At 63.7% G+C, this 17,278-nt stretch overlaps 2 protein-coding genes across 3 annotated transcripts; both read left to right on the top strand.

Moving 5' to 3' along the window:
• The first annotated feature begins 7,660 nt into the window (after nucleotides 1-7,660).
• SEPTIN5 (septin 5) lies at nucleotides 7,661-15,814 on the top strand. Of its 2 annotated transcripts, XM_057527206.1 has the most exons (12): nucleotides 7,661-7,741; nucleotides 7,883-7,893; nucleotides 12,124-12,220; nucleotides 12,321-12,407; nucleotides 12,640-12,763; nucleotides 12,842-12,976; nucleotides 13,082-13,199; nucleotides 13,288-13,389; nucleotides 14,185-14,281; nucleotides 14,366-14,501; nucleotides 14,619-14,721; nucleotides 14,836-15,814. In XM_057527206.1, exons 1-12 carry the CDS (start codon nucleotides 7,699-7,701, stop codon nucleotides 14,890-14,892), a joined length of 1,110 nt encoding a protein of 369 aa, XP_057383189.1. In that variant the 5' UTR covers nucleotides 7,661-7,698; the 3' UTR covers nucleotides 14,893-15,814. The 2 variants fall into 2 exon arrangements, with proteins under 2 accessions (XP_057383189.1, XP_007196317.1); XM_007196255.3 differs by lacking the exons at nucleotides 7,661-7,741; nucleotides 7,883-7,893 and adding an exon at nucleotides 8,695-11,517.
• Nucleotides 15,815-15,949: 135 nt separating this feature from the next.
• Nucleotides 15,950-16,895, top strand: GP1BB (glycoprotein Ib platelet subunit beta). Its single transcript, XM_057526202.1, has 2 exons — nucleotides 15,950-16,070; nucleotides 16,288-16,895. The coding sequence occupies exons 1-2, from the start codon at nucleotides 16,061-16,063 to the stop codon at nucleotides 16,893-16,895; spliced, it is 618 nt and encodes a 205-aa protein (XP_057382185.1). The 5' UTR covers nucleotides 15,950-16,060.
• The last annotated feature ends 383 nt before the right edge of the window (nucleotides 16,896-17,278 follow it).

Below are 17,278 nucleotides of genomic sequence, written 5' to 3'. Positions count from 1 at the left end.
TAGATTTACACCTGTCTCATTTTTTTGAAAGATTGTAAATGGCATTTTATTTTTAATATTGGTTTCTTTCTTTTGTTTTTTTTTGGCTGCACCATGAGGCTTGCGGGATCTTAGTTCCCCAACCAGGAATTGAACCCGGGTCCTTGGCAGTGAGAGCAGGGAGTCCTAACCACTGACTGCCAGGGAATTTCCTAATTTTGGTTTCCATGTGTCCATTGCTAGTATGTAGGAACACAATTGACTTTTGTATGCTGACCTTGTATTTGGCAACCTTGCTGAAGTGAGAAGAAACAGTCTACCTGATTTCTTTACATTCTATGTATGTATATATATTCTATAGCCAAAGTTATTAAAACTGTATGGTAGTAGCAGAGGGATAGACACTTAGGCCAGTGATACAGAGTAGAGTATCCAGAAATAGCTACACATGCCCAGGTGATTTTTGACAAAAGTTCAAAAGCAATTCAATCAGGGAGGGAGGCAACAAATGTTGTGGGAGCAAGTGGACATTCACAAACAAACAAAAACTTCAACCTAAATTTTGCACTTTATATAAAAATTAACTCAAAATAAAATCATGGACTTAAATTTAAAATGTAAAACTAAAATTTTAGGGAAAAAAAGAGAAAATCTTTAGGATTTAGGGCTAAGCAACAGATTCTTAGATTTGACCCCCAAAGCATGAGCCATAAAAAGAAAGGTGGGCAGGGTGGTCGAAGCAGGGACAGTTAGGGTATCGTGGCACCCAGAAGGTTCTCTGAAGATGGCCCAAAGTCCAGGCTGGGTGTAGGGAGGCCCATGGGGGGGCTGGGCGTGCGGACCAGGTGCGGCGGGGCTGGGATGAGGTGGGTCTCAGGAATCCTCAGCCAGCTCCTCTTGGGAGAAACATCAGTTCAAGTTCTTTGCCCTGTTTGAATTAAGTTGTCTTTTTGTTGTTGATGGTCTCTCTTTTTCATTCTCAAAATAACCTCGAGGACTAGGTGCAGCCAAAACAGTCCCCCTGGGCACTGGGAAACTGAGGCAGGCCCGCTCCAGACCTCAGGACAGCTGGGCCACAGCATCCGAGGGCTCAGAGGGGCTCTGGTTGGACCCCTGGTTAGACTCGGGTCGGTTGTGGGAACTGTGGACCTAGGCCCTGGGCAGGAGGTCTGGCAGAGCCTTCGGGGCTGTCTTGGCAGCCAGGCCCAGACCCGGTGTGCTGGGCCCACTCCCAGCACCATGCAAGTGGGGGGCCAGCCCAGCAATGCCCCACGATGCCCTCACCCTTCTCTGCTTTTCTGGGGCACCCCTACCCTGCTCCAGCCCTCATGCCCAGCCTCTCCTCTCTCCAGGCCTGGGTCAACATCTCACGGGGGCCTGTGGCCTATTGACCCCCCAGTGTGAAACCCAGGGAAGGAGGGAGGAACCCCCACTTCCTTCTACCTGTGCTGCTGTGTGATGCAGCCGGGCAGGGCAGCAGCCGCGGGGCAGGCGAGTGGCACAGTCCTGCCCACCCGGTGCCCTCCGCCTGTTGGGAGGACAGGGTTAGCCATCAGTGGTACCTCCTGCCTAGGAGACCAGGCCCAGCTGTCCATCAGGTGAGAGCTGGGGGGTGAGAGCCTGGGGCAGGACCCCCCCCCCTCCCCAAGAAGGTGCTGGCACCCAAGGGCACTTGTGAAGAGTCATGGCTACAAAGATGAGCCTTTGGCAAGAGCTTGAGGGAGGGGAGTGAGGCCCGGTGACTCCTTTCTCCCTCGTGGTCCCTTTGGGTGGCCCCAGGTCCAGCTCCCAAATGCACCCTGGTGATGCTTCTTTGGTCAGAACATGCTCGCCCAGCCCTGATGGGATGCTGGCTGGAAGCGTTTAGGCTTGGCAGCCGAGTGGGTGCCTCCCCCTCCATTCCAAGCCACTGGTGATTTGAGGCTCAGGGGCTCCTGTCGCTGCTCCCCCACATAGAGGGGACCCCGACTGTGGTTCCCCTCAGCCTTGGAGCAGCCCCACGGTCTCAGGAGTGTGTGCCTTGTGTGGGCAGAGTTCTGCAGAGGAGCCCCTGGCGGCCTGCAGCCAGAACCAGGGGAGGGGAGGGGAATGAGCTGAAACCCCGGATCCTTGCCCTTCCCTGGAGTGGCCGGGGCCTGATGCCTGTGTGCTTGGGGTGGGTGCTGTGGCTGGGCAGGGGGAGCTGGAGCCCTCCCCACAACTGAGTCCATCCTGTTTACTCCCGAGGGATTTTCTGACCTGTCTCTGGCCTGACAATCACATGACAGACAACAGACACGGGACTGGGATGCCGTGGGGAGCTGGAGCCAGCCTTTGGAACCCCAACACTCGGCCTTCCCTGGTGGAAAGGCGGTCACGGGGGAGGGCGCCGCCTGGCTGGCTGCCTCAGGATCTGGGTCACTGTGCACTGCCTTTCGCAAGTGTGTGCTCCCATGGGATTTTTAAATGCATGAGCACCTCTGGGAGCATCTCCGTGTTAGCGCCATTTCCCATCTCCACCTCTGCCACTCTTGAAAGCCCAGAACTGCACCGAGGACAGTCAGAGGTGCAGCATACAGTGAGGGAGGCCCTAGCCATCCCCCGGCCACTCCCACATGCATCCCTTCAGAGGGCCACGGGCACACGGTCAGGCAGCGCCAACTTGCTGAGTCACGCTGAACTGAGCATCCTCTCCCAGGGACCATGTCTCATCGTGAGTGGATGGACCCTTGCCGGGGAGGAGACGCCCACTGCTGCTCTGGGTCCCCTGGCTGGCCCACTGCCGCCGAGCACAGGTGTCCTTTGTCCCTCTGTCCAGCTGCCCGGTGAATGGGGAACGTGGTGTGGACCAAGGCTCTGCCCCCTTGGAACCCCGCTCTGTCCCCTGCAGCACACGGGCCGCTGTGGCAGGGTTGGCAGTGCCCTCCTGGCTGGGCAGCTGCTCTGGACTGTGTGTCCCTTTGATGGATGGGCCTGTCATCCACCGGAGGTGAGAACTCACTTGTCGTGACCCCGTTACACCAATCTAACGAGAGATGAAGGAAAGCGTTCTCCTCAGCCCCTCCCTGCATACACATGTCTCCCCCCAACCCCGTGCTCTAGGCAGCTGCCCCCAAGGGCTCCCTGGGCAGGGCTGTCTGGGCAGAGGGCACCCGAGGCTCAGAGCCACGGGGCACACCCACCAATGCGGGGTAGAAGGTGCAAGCAGGGGAGCCCAGGTGCCCAGGTGGCTGAGCCAGGGCAACAGAACTAGGGAGGATGGGGTGAGGGAGCAGTGCCCGTGAGCGGTCAAAGGCAGGGGCGGAAGGTGGAGGGGGTGAATGGGGCTGCTTGACAGGACAGGTCATATCCCTCTGTGGGCCGAGGCCTGTGCTCGGAGGTCCCCATTCAGCTGTTTGCTCTCGCTGCGCTCTGAACCCTGCTTCCTGGTCTGTGCACCAGCACAATGCCCACTCCCAGCACGTGGCAGGGCTGCCTAGAGAGGGCCGTGTAGGTGGGAGGTTGGAAGAGCGCCCTGTGCCTGCCCCCTCGCCCCCTGTAGAGTTGGGGGTGGGAAAGGTGACTCACCTTCCTGCACACCAGGAGCTACCCTGAAAGAGGAGGACCCCAGGACCCCTGCCTGGGCTCCCCCATGACCCCAGCATCACACACTGAGGAGCAGGGGCCTCAGAGGGGACAGTGCCCGAGCCAGAAGCAGGTGGACGCCGCACAGCAGTGTCCAGGATAGCGTGGCAGGCGGGGCTGGATGTGGAAATTGACCAAGCAGGTGGGGGTGGGGGGCAGATCATGGGGGGTGCTCACCATGGGCACGGCCCCGAGCAGAGCACCTCCCATCGACCAGAGCAGCAGGTCCTCCTCTTGGGCTGACACTGAGCTTGACCTGGGCCTGCTCTGCACACTGGTCCCAAACCCGGCCACAGATTCCCAGGAACGACCCAGGGGACCACCTTGGGGCCAGTTGGGGTGGGCTGTGGGAATCACAGCCTTGAGCCTTGTCTGGGGGAGTGGGCCTCCCCATTGCTGGGGCTTCTCCAAGGGCTGTCGGAGCAGGAGGGCTGTCTCCAGGCTCCTGGTTTTGGGAGCCTCACGTCCTGGGAAGTGCAGGTCTGTCTCGAGCCCCATGCCATCACCACGAGGACTGCAGTCCCAGCCACGTGGAGTCTAAGGCTCCAAGCAGGTCCGGATGCAGGGATGGGGGCGAGGTCGTCACTGCACATCAGTAAGTTTTCTCTCAGTGGATTAACTCCCTTTTGAGTTGACTAAGGTCCTTCTTTGTCCCTCTGAAGGGCAGTGTGTTTCTTCTCTTCCCGTCATGGCCCTTTCTTCAAAGAGGTGGTCTGACCTCCTCGGGCTGGCGTGACCCGCAGGCCCTTCCCTCCAGCCCCCCGTGAGGGGGTGTCGATGACAAAGCTGCATCCAGCTCGGCTTCTGCCCTCGTCCTTGGCCTCAGATGGACTGTTCTGGAGCTTTGTCACCAGTGGCCCCTGCTCCACCTGACACCCATGTGTCACCTGGACAAACTGCTCACCTCCATGGTGTTCACGTCACGGTGAACCGTCGCCGTGGTTCACATGGAGGCACGAGCTCCTGTCTGTCCTGTGTGACCACAGATGCCCACGAGCCTGTGCTGATGGAAAGAGAGATACGGCACTGGCTAAATGCAGCCTCTTGAGAATTTCCTAACTAAAAAGAGGTTTTTTTCTGAAAAGCGTCAAGCTATTTGTAGCCCAAGTTGGTTGAACAGATTTTTCTGGGTGTAGCTTATTTTTTCACTCATTAACTTCTTTTTCTTATGAATTAAAAAGTAGCATTTTTCCCACCCAGGAACATCTTCCTTACTTGTCTCTGTACCACAGCCAGCATTTCTGCTCCTGTGGGGGGAGCAGGCTCAGACCCCACCAGGGAGGCTGGGTTTTCCTCCAACCACAGCCCTGAAGTGGGAAGTGCAATGGCTGGGCCACACCCACTGCGCTCCTTCCCAAAGTCACATGTCCCCAGGGTTGTGCCCTTTGATGGGCAGGGGATGTGTAAGTGTTTCACTTGGCCGTCAGTTGGCAGCATCCAGGCTCGAGAAACCAGAAAAGGCCCTTTGCTGTCCCACCTGGCAGAGCTGAAGACACGTCCTCTGAATCCGCTGGCCAGTGCCCAGGCTCTTACTTTGCCTGTCCAGCCATGGATGCTGTCATCCGAGGTCTCCCAACTAGACAGGGCAGCCCCAGTGTCTGTGGTGGGATCCAGGCTGTCCCCTGGACTCACAGTGGTAGGTGACCACAGCCCCAGGGCTCGAAGCGGGCCCAGCCCCCTTCCTGGCCAGCAGCCCGCAGTCACCCCCAGGGATTTCACAGGAGGCCTGACCCAGACCTGCCCTTGACGTCTGCTTCCGGGAGCGGCTCCCCGTCCTCTTTCCATCAGCTCCATGCTGGTTCTCCAGACCTGAGATGCTGGGCTCTAGCCCAACTGCGCTTATGCACACACTTCTTTGGATACACTTACTTTAATGAAAAAGACCCTGTTTATGTGGTGCCCCTCACCCTTTCTGGTCCCATCTCCAGGATTGTTTTAAAATCTGTGATTTGGCCAAGCTAGGCCCTTGACCTGCAGTCCAGTCCCCTCAAGGCCGTGTTCAAACCCCCTGACAGGGGGCTGCCTGGAGCCCTCCCCCACCCAAGGAGGGCAGTGCTGTTGGGCACTTTGCAGGGGCACATCTGCCCTATTGGGGACAGGCTCCTCTCTCTCCTCCTATGTCCCCACAGGCACAAGCTTGCCTGGCTCAGTCTGTGCTAAATGTCGAACTGTCATGTTTCACTGCCCGATTGACCCATTTTGCAAAGCTCCAGGTCCCCTGAGATGGGGTTCTCACCGAGCCCCTCAGGGCTGATGAAGGCTCAGAAGTCCTGCCTGGCGCTCAAAGTGTCCCCTCCGGCCCCACTCCTTTATCCACAATTCCAAATTCCCAAAAGATCTGAAACAAAGGTTTTCAAAACTTGGTGGCAAAGCCAGCCTTGAACAGATATACATTTACTATGATCTTTATTTATTCCAGTTCGTGTGAACAGTTGTGTTTCAGTACAAAATTCTTAAAAAAAATTTTTTTTTTTAATATTGTTTGGCCGTGCAGAGCGGCATGCAGGACCTTAGTTCCCCAACCAGGGATCAAACCAGCACAGAGTGGAAGTGCAGAGTCTTAACCACTGGACCGCCAGGGAAGTCCCTCAGTACAAAAATCTTAATGTGCCTGATTACGGGGTGCAGCCCCAGGGTCCAATGAGGTATCATGTAATGTATGAGATATACAAAAATTCTGAATTCCAAACACATCTGGCCTCAAGGCCTGGGTGAGGGGTGGGGGCGGTGGACCGTCCCCACACATCGCAGTGCTGGAGCAGGCGGCAGTCTGGTAAAGGGAAACGGGCTCAACCTGGCCCCAGGATTTCACAGAGTGGTGGTGCTGCTCTCGTGGCTTTTTCACTTAGAGGTGAAACAACTCTGCCCAATGCTGGTGCTCAGAGGTGGAGGAGCCCAAAGGCCAGCGGAGGGAGGAAGGGGTGCAGGAGGGCAGGGAGGGACGGGGCTTCCTGCCTGTGGAGGGAGCAGCAGGCCTTCTCCCACACAGGACCCTCCCTCACCTGGGAAGCTGGTGACCACTGGCCGGACTGTCACTTTCTGCGGGACTGAAAGCTCCAGACGTGCCTCCTGGGGGCACTCCGGGGAGGTCCAGGCCAAGGGCACCTGGGAGTGTGGCAGTGACCGAAGACACAAGAGGCACTCATGCTGGTGAGTCCTCAGCTTCCCATCTGTAAGTGGGGTGCAGGCCCTGACCTGCCCTGCCTTCGCAGTGCCCTGGGGGGCCCCCTGCAACCCTTCTCAGGGTGCTAGCAGGTCTGCCTCTGGGTCTGCAGAGCAGAGGGTGCCGAGGTGGGCATGGGGGGCGCAGGCCTCAGGTTGGGCCCGTCCTGTCCAGGATGGCGGCTCATTCCCCATCAATAATCCTGGAAAGGGGGCCGGCTAACGGCCCAGGTGTGTGGGCTTGCAGAGCTGCGCGCACAGCACCGAGCAGCTGCAGGAGAGGAGCTGGGGCTGGCCCCTGCCACGCATCAAGCTTTCCGCACAGTGACCATCACTTTTCCTGCCACGGCCAGGAGCAGGACTCCCCAGGCCAAAGCCTCCGGCGTCCATCCTGATGAGGTGAGGAGGGGCATCCACTGACCTCAGTGAGCAGAGCATGCCAGGGGTGGGTTGGGGTGGGGGGTGGCATGAGGAGGGAGACCCCAGGGGCAGGCTTTACAGGCGGGCCACACCAAGGATGGCCAGAGGTCAGGCCTGGACTGGGGTCCCACGAAGGCAGAGGAGTCAGCCCGGGTCTGGGCAGGGGGGCGGGTTGTGGGCAGGGACGGGATGGAGGGCGGGGTACGTGGGCAGGGGCCCGGCAGCGGGGAGGGGAGGTGGGCAGGGGGCGCGGCCGCGGGGGTGGGCGCGGAGCGGGTCTCGAGGTGTCCGGGCGCCTGGCCGGCGGGAGGCGAGGGCGTCGCCCCAGGCAGCGGGCGCGGGGTCTGTAGGGGCGCCTGGGTCCCCACCCCCGCTGGCCGCGCAGGGTCGCGCGTGGGCGCGGCGGGCGCCGATTGGCTGGCGGGAGCGCGGGCGGGGCGGGCGGCGGCGCGGAGGGGCCGGTCACCCCGCAGCCCGGCCTCGGCCTCCGCTCGTCGCCGCCCCGCCCGCGCGCACGTTCCCCCGGCGGCCACCATGAGCACAGGCCTGCGGTACAAGAGCAAGCTGGCGACCCCAGGTGAGCCCGGCGCCCGCCCGCGCGCGCGCGCGCACTCCTTTGTCCCCGCCGCCCGCACGCCTCTCACCGTGTGTCTCGGTCTTTCCCCCGCCCGCCGGCCCGGGCCCGGACCCCGACCCGACCCCCGACCCGACCCCGCAGAGGACAAGCAGGTACGTGTGCGCCGTCGCTCACCCGGCCCGCTGTCACCCATTGTGCCACCAACGCCGCGGCGCCCCAACGTGACCCCGCCCCCGCCGGCCGTCATCCTGCTCTGTCGCGATAACCGATAACCGATTGTCAGCCTGGGCAGTGCCGCCAACCCGGGGCTGCAGAGGGGAGGAGCGGCCGCAGTGCCTCCGGGCCTGGCTCCTGACCCTCGAGGCATGGCGTGCGCTCCTCCCCGGTTGGGGGATGGGCCGGGTGCCCCTCTCCCACTGGTGCAGCGCCAGCCTCTCCTTGCTGACCTGGCCCGTGGCCGTGTGCTGGGGGTCCTGTGTGAGGCCATGGTCATGGAAGGCCACGGGCTGGGGGAGGGGTCCGAGTCCACCAGCCAGGGCCAGTCCCTGAGCAGCCCCACAGGGGAGCTTCTGGCCACCCCACCCAACTTCTCTGCATCTTATGCCTCCTCTCCACACACACCAATGTGAGTGGGCTGATCTGTGGCCAGGCCTCTTCCCCAGACTGGGAGCCTCCAGGGCCTGGTCTGAGTCATCCCGGTGCTCAGCACCAGTCTTCAAATCTAGGGGGTACAAACTGGTTTCTCAAAGGGCTGGCTTGGACCCCAGTCTCCAGGAATAGAGGGCCGGACAGGAGGCTGGCCTGGGCACTCGCTGTGAACCTAGCTGAGGTCAGGTTTAAACAGCTAGGAGACCCCAAGAGGGCGTGGGGGGGTGGGTAACCGGGGGAAGCTGGGGGTTCTGGGGCAGCCCTGCTGGGGGCCTCTCTGGCTTGAGCTCAGCCATGTTTAGGGCAGAAAAGAAGAGCCCAACTCTGGCACCAGGGTGGCCTTGGCAACCCTCGTCTGGGATGGGGGTTCACACCCTGGGTGGATGCTGGGTGGAGCCCAAAGTCTTGGCCTAGGTGCGGCAGGCGGGCCAGGAGTGGCCCAGCAGGTGGGGTGGGGGCTGGGAGTCACTCCTGCCCAGTGCCAGGCCCCTAGCAGGGATACGCCCCACCCTGGGACGGGTGAGGCTCACGGGGAGGGGCCGCAACCACCTCACCCTGCCAGCAAGGGGCTCCCCGGGAGCCCGGGCCAAGAGCTGCCTCCCCATCGTGGCGGGTCAAACAATGAAGGAGATGCAGGGGCACACTGCCACCAAGCTATTGTTCAAGGGAGAGAAAGAGGGAAGGCCTGGGAGACCAGCCCCCTCTTCTCCTGGGCCTGCGGGCACTCAGGGACCCTCCTGCTGAGGCTTGAGCCCCTTCAGGCCTGTCTGCCCCTCCTGGAGCTCAGCTAGGACCAGCCTTACCTGTTCCCTGCTCCCAGGACCAGAGGGAGAGAGCATTATGCGGGTGGGGTGTGGGGTCCCCTAGGAGCAGGGCCAGGGAGCCCGGTGTTTGGGGAAGGCTCCCCGTGGGTCTGGGGGAGCCGGAAGCCCGCAGTAACTTTGCTATTCCATTGTTGGTATTACTGAGCCTCAGCCTGTCTGCACTCTGGGAAAGGGGGCAGGGGAGCTCTGTGGGCCCCCTCTGTGCCCACCCATCTCAGACACTGGGGAGGGCTCTGGTGGTCCTCTGTGCCCCCTCCCCCAACTCCCACCCCATCTCTAGCAGTGGTGGGGCCTTCACTGGCTCTGGCGGCTGGGGTGATTCTAAGAATGGAAATGCCTCGAGAGTGTCAGGCACCAGGAGGAGGTGGGGAGGAGGTGGGCGCAGCAGTGTCTGTGGCTCGGGAAGTCCTGAGGAGTATTTGTTATGCCTCACGGGCCAGAGAAAGGGAGAGGAAGGGCCCCTTCCTTGGGGATCCCCCAGGGAATCCCCAGGCCCCATCTGGACGAAGTCAGGAGATGGGGCAGGCAGGCAGGGAGCTGGTCTTGTCCCCCTGACCCGGACCTCCACTGAGGCTGTGCCTTACCGATGGGGAAACTGAGGCCTTCTGGGGGCAACGAGCCCGTCAGGCACCAGGCTGTGGGGTGCCAGCTCTGTCTCTCCTCCTGGAGATGCCCTGGGACCGAGATGTCAGCCTGTCTGGGCAGGAACTGGGCCGAGGGGCCATGTCTAAATTGGAGCCGGGCGTGGAGGCTGGGTGGGACTCAGCCCCAAGGCCCCTCGCAGGTCCGCGTGGTGGAGGGCTGGGGCCAGCGCGGAGGCTTTCTCAGAGCCAGGGCTGGGGGCGGGCTGGGGAGCTGGGGCCTGTGGCTCCCCCCCCTCCTCTCGGATGAAAGGCTTCCCTGTTCCCAGCAGTGGGCCCACCCCTCCTCCCCAGGTGCCAGCGGCCTCCAGGCCACACAGCAGCAGCACGAGCCTAGACAGGGGGACAGAGGCCCCTTAAGCGGGGAGCCAAGAAGGGAGGGCCTAGGTGGGGGAGAACTGTGGGGCCTTCCGTTCCCACTGACACACAGTCTAGGGGCATGTCTCTTTGGATCCTCGGCTCCTTTGCAGGCCTCCCTTGCCACCGGGCTGGTGCTGGCTTGTTCAGATTCTGGTGGGTCCTGCGGGCAGGGTCAGTGAGGAAGGGTTTGGGGGCTCAGGAGACCCCTGTGGTCCCTGGGGTGGCCGCACAGGTGTGAGGGCTGAGCTGGCTGGAGCCCTCCAGGCCCTGTGTTGCCCAGTCCTGTGAGAGCAAGGTGGAAGCTCAGAGGGAGTGTCCCCCTTAGGGGGAGGGGTTCACTCCAGCACCCCCTACCTCTGCTGGCAGCGGCTGTCTGGGGGCAGAGGTGGCAGCGTAGGGCTGGCCAGCGGGTTTGTGGAGCTACTCACTGGCCACAGCTTCCAAGTTTGCAGAGGTGGGGGTAGGGGTTGGGCATCTAGTGCTCTGATCGCTCCCTTCCCCCAGCGTAAGCCTCCGCGGGCCTGGGTGGGGAGGTGAGCTCTGCCCTCGCAGGTTCCCCACTTCTCTCGGCGGCCACGGCGGTAAGAATTCTCCAGACACACGCGCACACACGCGAGGGGCGGTCCGTGCGTCGGTGGGTAGCTGGGGGCGCCTCTAGGACACCGCCACGGGAGAGTAGAGGGACCGGGCGGGCTCCCGCGGGCGCGCGCGTGGATGGGGGCGTACTCGTGCGCCCTCTGGCAGGCGGGACGCGGCAGCGCAGACCCGGCCGTGGACCCGCCCCCCCGCCCACCCGGCTGTGCAGTCGCTGGACTGACGGCCTGAGCCGCGCCGCTCCGCGCGCAGCCGCCCGCCAGCCCGCCGAGCTGGGCCCTGCCCTCCTCCGCTCCGTGGCTCCGCCCGCGCGGCCCAATTTCCAGGCGACTGTCTCCCGGAGACCGCGCGCTCCTCTCCGGCGCGAGGGCCCGCCTGTGCCAGGGGCAGGCCCGCCTGGGGCCGGACGAGCGGCTTGGTGGCCTCGGGGTCCCGGCATCGCGTGAGCGCCGCCCCTCCGGGCTTCGGTTCCCGCGTCCGTAACCCGTAACCCGTAACCCATAACCCGGGGGCGAGAAAAGGGCCTCGGGGCCGCACAGGGCGCAAGCCCCTGGCGCACGGCTGACGCCGGGTGGGCCTGACGCACTCTGGGCCCCAGCGCAGCGGGCAAGGTCCCGGGGTCGCTGCGATGGACTCGCTGGCGGCACCCCAGGACCGCCTGGTGGAGCAGCTGCTGTCGCCGCGGACCCAGGCCCAGAGGCGGCTCAAGGTGTGTGTGGAGAGGGGAGCGGAAGGTGGGTCAGCTGTGCGCCCGCCCCTCGCGCACGGACTGGGGATTTGACAGGGGCTGCAGGGCCGGGGTCCTGGGGTGGGCGCCGGAGGCCGCGGGAGGCTGGGCGCCGCTGTCTATAAATAGCCCCTGCTCCGCCGTCGCCGCAGCCAGCCACCCCCGCGGCTGGATCGGGGCCAGACGGGGCCTCCCACCCCTTACACTCGGGAGGGGTGAGTATTGAGGTGGGGGCTTCTCCAGCCTCTGAGGGCCTTGGGCGTGTCTGAGGGGTCTGGGTCCTGGTGCCCTCTGCCCACCACCCAAGGGGGGACACCGCCTTGCCCGCTGTGCCTACCACCCCCTTCCACACGCACACAGACTCCATCTCAGTCCCTGCGAAGCCCTCGTGGGCGCCTCCACGCTCCACCCCCACCTGCCTTCCACCTCCAGGGCCTTTGCCCACAGGCCCTCACCCACTTCTGCCATTGAGATGCCCCCTCCCTGGGGACCCTGCCCTGCTGCCCCCTGGCCTGAGCTGGGTAGGGGCCAAGGCACTGGGCTGCCCCAGGAACCCCAGCGTGCCCCTGACCCCCCCACCCCCACCAGGACATCGACAAGCAGTACGTGGGCTTCGCCACACTGCCCAATCAGGTGCACCGCAAGTCTGTGAAGAAGGGCTTCGACTTCACGCTCATGGTGGCGGGTGAGTGGGCCGGCCTCCAGGGCAGGCGGGGGGCACTGGCAGCCAGGCTCTGTCTGGGGCCTGGGACCTGACCCGACTTTCTCACTGCACCTGTGGGCAGGGGAGTCGGGCCTGGGGAAGTCCACACTGGTACACAGCCTCTTCCTGACTGACTTGTACAAGGAGCGGAAGCTGCTCAGTGCTGAGGGTGAGTGGGCCCCACGCGGCCCTGGCGCTGCCACCATCCCCTGCTGGGTGACCTCTCCGAGGGCTCCTTCCAGGTCCAGCCCTGCTCCTCTGTCCCCGAAGCATGGGTCTCCCGTTCAGGGTCCAGATCACCGCCAGGCCACATAGCCAGGGATGAGAACAAGGGCTGCCCGGGGTGGGAGTGAGGGTCACAGAGGCTGTTCCAAACCATCCCCCCACCCGCCCTGCCACAGAGCGCATCAGCCAGACGGTCGAGATCCTGAAGCACACGGTGGACATTGAGGAGAAGGGGGTCAAGCTGAAGCTCACCATTGTGGACACGCCAGGCTTCGGGGATGCCGTCAACAACTCTGAGTGGTGAGGAAGGCCTGCCCGGTCTGCCCTGGCCCCCTGCCACCAGCCACCAGCCTGGCCTCATGTGCCCCCTGCCCTCAGCTGGAAGCCCATCACCGACTACGTGGACCAGCAGTTTGAGCAGTATTTCCGGGACGAGAGTGGCCTCAACCGCAAGAACATCCAGGACAACCGTGTGCACTGCTGCTTGTACTTCATTTCCCCTTTTGGGCACGGGTAGGTGGCTGCCCCAGGCCAGGGGTGCGGGTCCTGCCCATCCCTGCGGCGCCCCCTCCCACCACCCCCACCCCATGAGCCCCTCGCCCCGGCTGCTCTCCACAGGCTGCGGCCCGTGGACGTGGGCTTCATGAAAGCCTTGCACGAGAAGGTGAACATCGTGCCCCTCATCGCCAAAGCCGACTGTCTCGTCCCCGGTGAGATCCGGAAGCTGAAGGAGCGGGTGAGCCTGTGCGGCCGCGGGGCGCAGCCGGGACTCTGGTGGGGCCAAGGGCACCAGCCCCTCACCTGATGGCCCTTGCCTGCCGCAGATCCGGGAGGAGATCGACAAGTTTGGAATCCACGTGTACCAGTTTCCTGAGTGTGACTCGGACGAGGACGAGGACTTCAAGCAGCAGGACCGGGAACTGAAGGTGAGGCTGCAGCACTGGGGGTAGGGGACCCAGAGGCCACTTTACACCAGGTCGGGAGGAGGGCCAGGGCCCAGGTCTGATCTGGGGGCAGGAGTCTTTCGTCCAGGCCATAGAGTCTTCACCTGGGGCTGGGGCTAGGGTGGCCCAGGTCCCCCGCTGGCTTGTGTAGTTGGGTCCCCATGTAGTTAATAGGTCATGGAGTGCTTGCCAGGACCTAAAGGCACAGCCACTGGCCAGGCCCCCACCCTGGCCCTTCGCTCAGCCCCCTCGCCATGCTTCACCCGCAGAAGGGCCTGGTCCAATGGCCCCAGGCCTGTGCATGTCCTGGCTCCCAGAATTCTGAGCTCCGGGGGTGGGGGTGGCTTTGAGTGCCCCAGGGGTTAGAGTGGCGATGGCAAGCCCAAGCTGGGGACAGGTGGCCACCGAGCCAGGAGCAGGGTGGACCTTTCACCCCGAAGTCAGCAGGGGTATCACTAACAGGAGGCATGGGCTCTGCCCTGGGAAAGGAATGGGGAGGCACTAGATGGAGTGGCTGTTGGTGGGGAGGGGTATCAGGAGGGGGGGTACATCTGATGGGCACGGCCCAGCAAAAGCCCTAAGGTGTAAGCTGCACCAGTTCTGGCTTCAGCTGGCAACAGAGAGGCCAGAGGTGGGGACAACAGGGTCTCTTTGGGGAGAGGTTGTTGATGGTGATTCTGGAGGGGCAGACCAGGTGCCTAGTGCCCATGCCCCTCTCCCACCACTGACCCCACACCCATGCTAACTGGGAGTGAGCCCTTGCACCTGCCCCCCCAGGAGAGCGCACCCTTCGCTGTTATCGGCAGCAACACGGTGGTGGAGGCCAAGGGGCAGCGGGTCCGGGGGCGTCTGTACCCCTGGGGGATCGTGGAGGGTGAGTCGAGGCCTGGGGCACAGCATTGGGGTGGGAAGGCTCCCCTGGGCTGGCGCCTCACCCACCGCCTGCCCCTGCCCACAGTGGAGAACCAGGCACACTGTGACTTCGTGAAGCTTCGCAACATGCTCATCCGTACACACATGCATGACCTCAAGGACGTGACGTGCGATGTGCACTACGAGAACTACCGAGCGCACTGCATCCAGCAGATGACCAGGTGTGTGACCCACCCGCCCTCGGACCTGCCCCGACCCCCACCCAGAGGTGTGGGAGCCACAGGGTATCGAGGGTCAGCCCAACCCCCAGCAGCTTATCCCTGGTGTCCACCCTGCAGCAAACTGACGCAGGACAGCCGCATGGAGAGCCCCATCCCCATCCTGCCACTGCCAACCCCCGATGCTGAGACGGAGAAGCTCATCAGGATGAAAGATGAGGAGGTTGGTAGGCAGCAGGGGAGGAGCAGGGGCTGGGGGTGGGGACAGGGCCAGGCCCGTCCCAGTCCCATCACACTTCTCACCCCACCCTCCGTTGTTCCTGCCCCACCCCCCTAGCTAAGGCGCATGCAGGAGATGCTGCAGAAAATGAAGCAGCAAATGCAGGACCAGTGACCCCACCACAGCCCCACTTTGCCATGGATATACTGCCAGTTTCCAGGCTGGCCCTTCCCACCCCTGGACCCCGACTGGCCTGGACTCGACCCCGGATTCGTCTGGATCGCCAACAGGCCTGGACACAACCCCAATTCCAGAGTGGCCCAGACCTGGACTTTTCCCTACTGTTCCTGAACTGACCCAGAGACGCGGGGTCGCAGCCCCCAGCCAACCCTAATTTATTCTCAGCATCAGCCCCTCCCCTCATTTGTATCTGCTTCCAAGGGGCCTGGACAATGGCCCCCACAACCAGCCCTCTCTGGCCTTGGGGGAGCAGGAGCTAAGTTGGGTGGTGACTTCTGAGATCTCCCCCGAACCCAGAAGGTCACAGCACTTAGATTCCAGGCCCTACTCAGATGGGCGGGTAAACCAAGGCAGAATAGGGGAGCAGATCCGTGGGATCCTGGGCCTATTCCCTGCCCAGTGCTGCAGAGTGAACCTGGGAGCCCTCACTTTGTGCTGAGGTGGGCCAGGTCCTTCTTACCTCCTCACCCACTCACCAGGTAGCTCAGCGGGCAGGTTGGACAGCCGAAGCAATTAGGATCCCTCCAGACCTTAGGAGGCCAGCTGGCTGCTGGGGAGGAATAATGGGGCTGGGATGCTTGTGAATGCCTACGCCCCTCCCCCATGGCCATGGCCTGGCTCCAGGAGCAGTGGGTGGTGGGCAAACTGGCAACCCCCATCCCTGGACCACCCTTCCCTGTTGGTCACTGGAGGCCTGTTCCCCCCAGCAGCACTGTTGCCCCGGGTTCCTGAGCCCTTGGTCCCCCATCCCTCCACCCGCATGATCCCTGCCCCCAAGCTCCATTCTCCAGTTTGTTCAGTTGTGAATGCTGCGTCCTGTCCTGGTGACAGGAGAACAATGTTGGTGAACGTCGAAGAGGGTGTCCGAGTGCTCTGTGCGCCCCTGGGAGAGAGTGGGGCGGAAGCCCGGTCGGCCGGCAGCCTGGCGATAGCCCTCTATCTGCGCTGCCGGCTTGGCCTCCGGGTTATTTCTGAAGGGTGACCGGGCTGTGGTCGGTTTGGCGGGTGCGCTGGGGCCTGGCAGGGGCGGGGCGGCTTTATCGCCCGGTTCTGCGGCTGCTGCCTGGTGCTCCAGAGCTAGCTGGGCCGCTGTCCTCTCGCCATGGGCTCCGGTGAGTCTGGGGTCTGCCCGGGCCAGGCCCCTCCCTGAGTAGAGTCCGGTGGGGAGGTGCTCAGTCCTCTGGGCTGTAGTCGGGAGAGGTTTGGGTCAGACTTAGAGGGCACTTCCAGCCGGTGTGCCGGGCTGTCGGGGTGGAGAGGCACGCGGGTGCCCTGGGACCCCGCCCAGGAGCCCCAAGGGCCGGGCTCACCGCGGCGCTTCCCTTCCAGGGCCGCGCGGGGCGCTGAGCCTAATGCTTCTGCTGCTCGCGCCGCCGGGCCGCCCGGCCGCTGGCTGCCCAGCCCCGTGTCGCTGCGCGGGGACGCGCGTGGACTGCGGGCGCCGCGGGCTGACGTGGGCTTCGCTGCCAGCCGCCTTCCCGCCGGACACGACCGAACTGGTGCTGACGGGCAACAACCTGACGGCGTTGCCACCGGGGCTGCTGGACGCGCTGCCGGTGCTGCGTGCCGTGCACCTGGGCGCCAACCCCTGGCGCTGCGACTGCCACCTGGTGCCGCTGCGCGCCTGGCTGGCCGGCCGGCTGGAGCGCGAGCCCTACCGCGACCTGCACTGCGCCGCGCCCCCCGCGCTACGGGGCCGCCTGCTGTCCTACCTGGCGGAGGAGGAGCTGCGCGCCGCCTGCCCGCCTGGCGCGCTCTGCCGCGGGGCGCTGGCGGCGCAGCTCCTGCTACTCTGCCTCGGGCTGCTGCACGCGCTGCTGCTGGCGCTGCTGCTGTGCCGCCTGCGGAGGCTGCGCGCCCGCGCCGCACGCCGGTGGCCGCTGACTACCCCGCTGGCGGCGGAGCCCGCGACCCCCGAGCCGAGCAACTGGCGCTGAGCCATGCGGCCGGCCCACTGACCGCCCCCGCTCCGGCCGCGTCCTCCGCCCACACGATCTCCCAGACGCGCCCCCCCGCGGCCGCGCGCAGGGGCCCCGCTGCTGCGCGCGCACCGCTGGCGACACGCACGCACCCCCTGGACCTGGATGCCGAGGCGGGCCCGGGGCGAGCCGCTGCCCAGACCAGTCGAGGCCCCCACGCCATCTCCAGTGCGAATAAACCCTGCTCCCCATCCGACCGATCTCTGCACCGTGCGACTCGGAATCCCCCCCCCCCCTCCAAACCCAGAAAGAGCTCCGGGGATGGTTCAAGGGGACACATCGCATGTTCATACACCCAAAATCACCTTCTGGTGCGCACAAGGTCTGGGAGTGAACTCATC

This window comes from Balaenoptera acutorostrata, chromosome 13, assembly GCF_949987535.1.
Source record: "Balaenoptera acutorostrata chromosome 13, mBalAcu1.1, whole genome shotgun sequence".
In the NCBI taxonomy this organism is placed as follows: Eukaryota; Metazoa; Chordata; class Mammalia; order Artiodactyla; family Balaenopteridae; genus Balaenoptera; species Balaenoptera acutorostrata.
Note: the sequence above shows the minus strand (reverse complement) of the source record. Positions and strands in the feature narration are given on the sequence as shown.

What these genes read in the sequence shown, in the direction of transcription:
- SEPTIN5 (XM_007196255.3), top strand. Translation starts at nt 11,437, where the DNA reads ATGGACTCGCTGGCGGCACCCCAGGACCGCCTGGTGGAGCAGCTGCTG. An exon ending in CTTCACGCTCATGGTGGCGG is followed by an intron (nt 12,221 to 12,320) that starts GTGAGTGGGCCG and finishes ACCTGTGGGCAG; the next exon opens with GGGAGTCGGGCCTGGGGAAG. An exon ending in TGCATCCAGCAGATGACCAG is followed by an intron (nt 14,502 to 14,618) that starts GTGTGTGACCCA and finishes TCCACCCTGCAG; the next exon opens with CAAACTGACGCAGGACAGCC.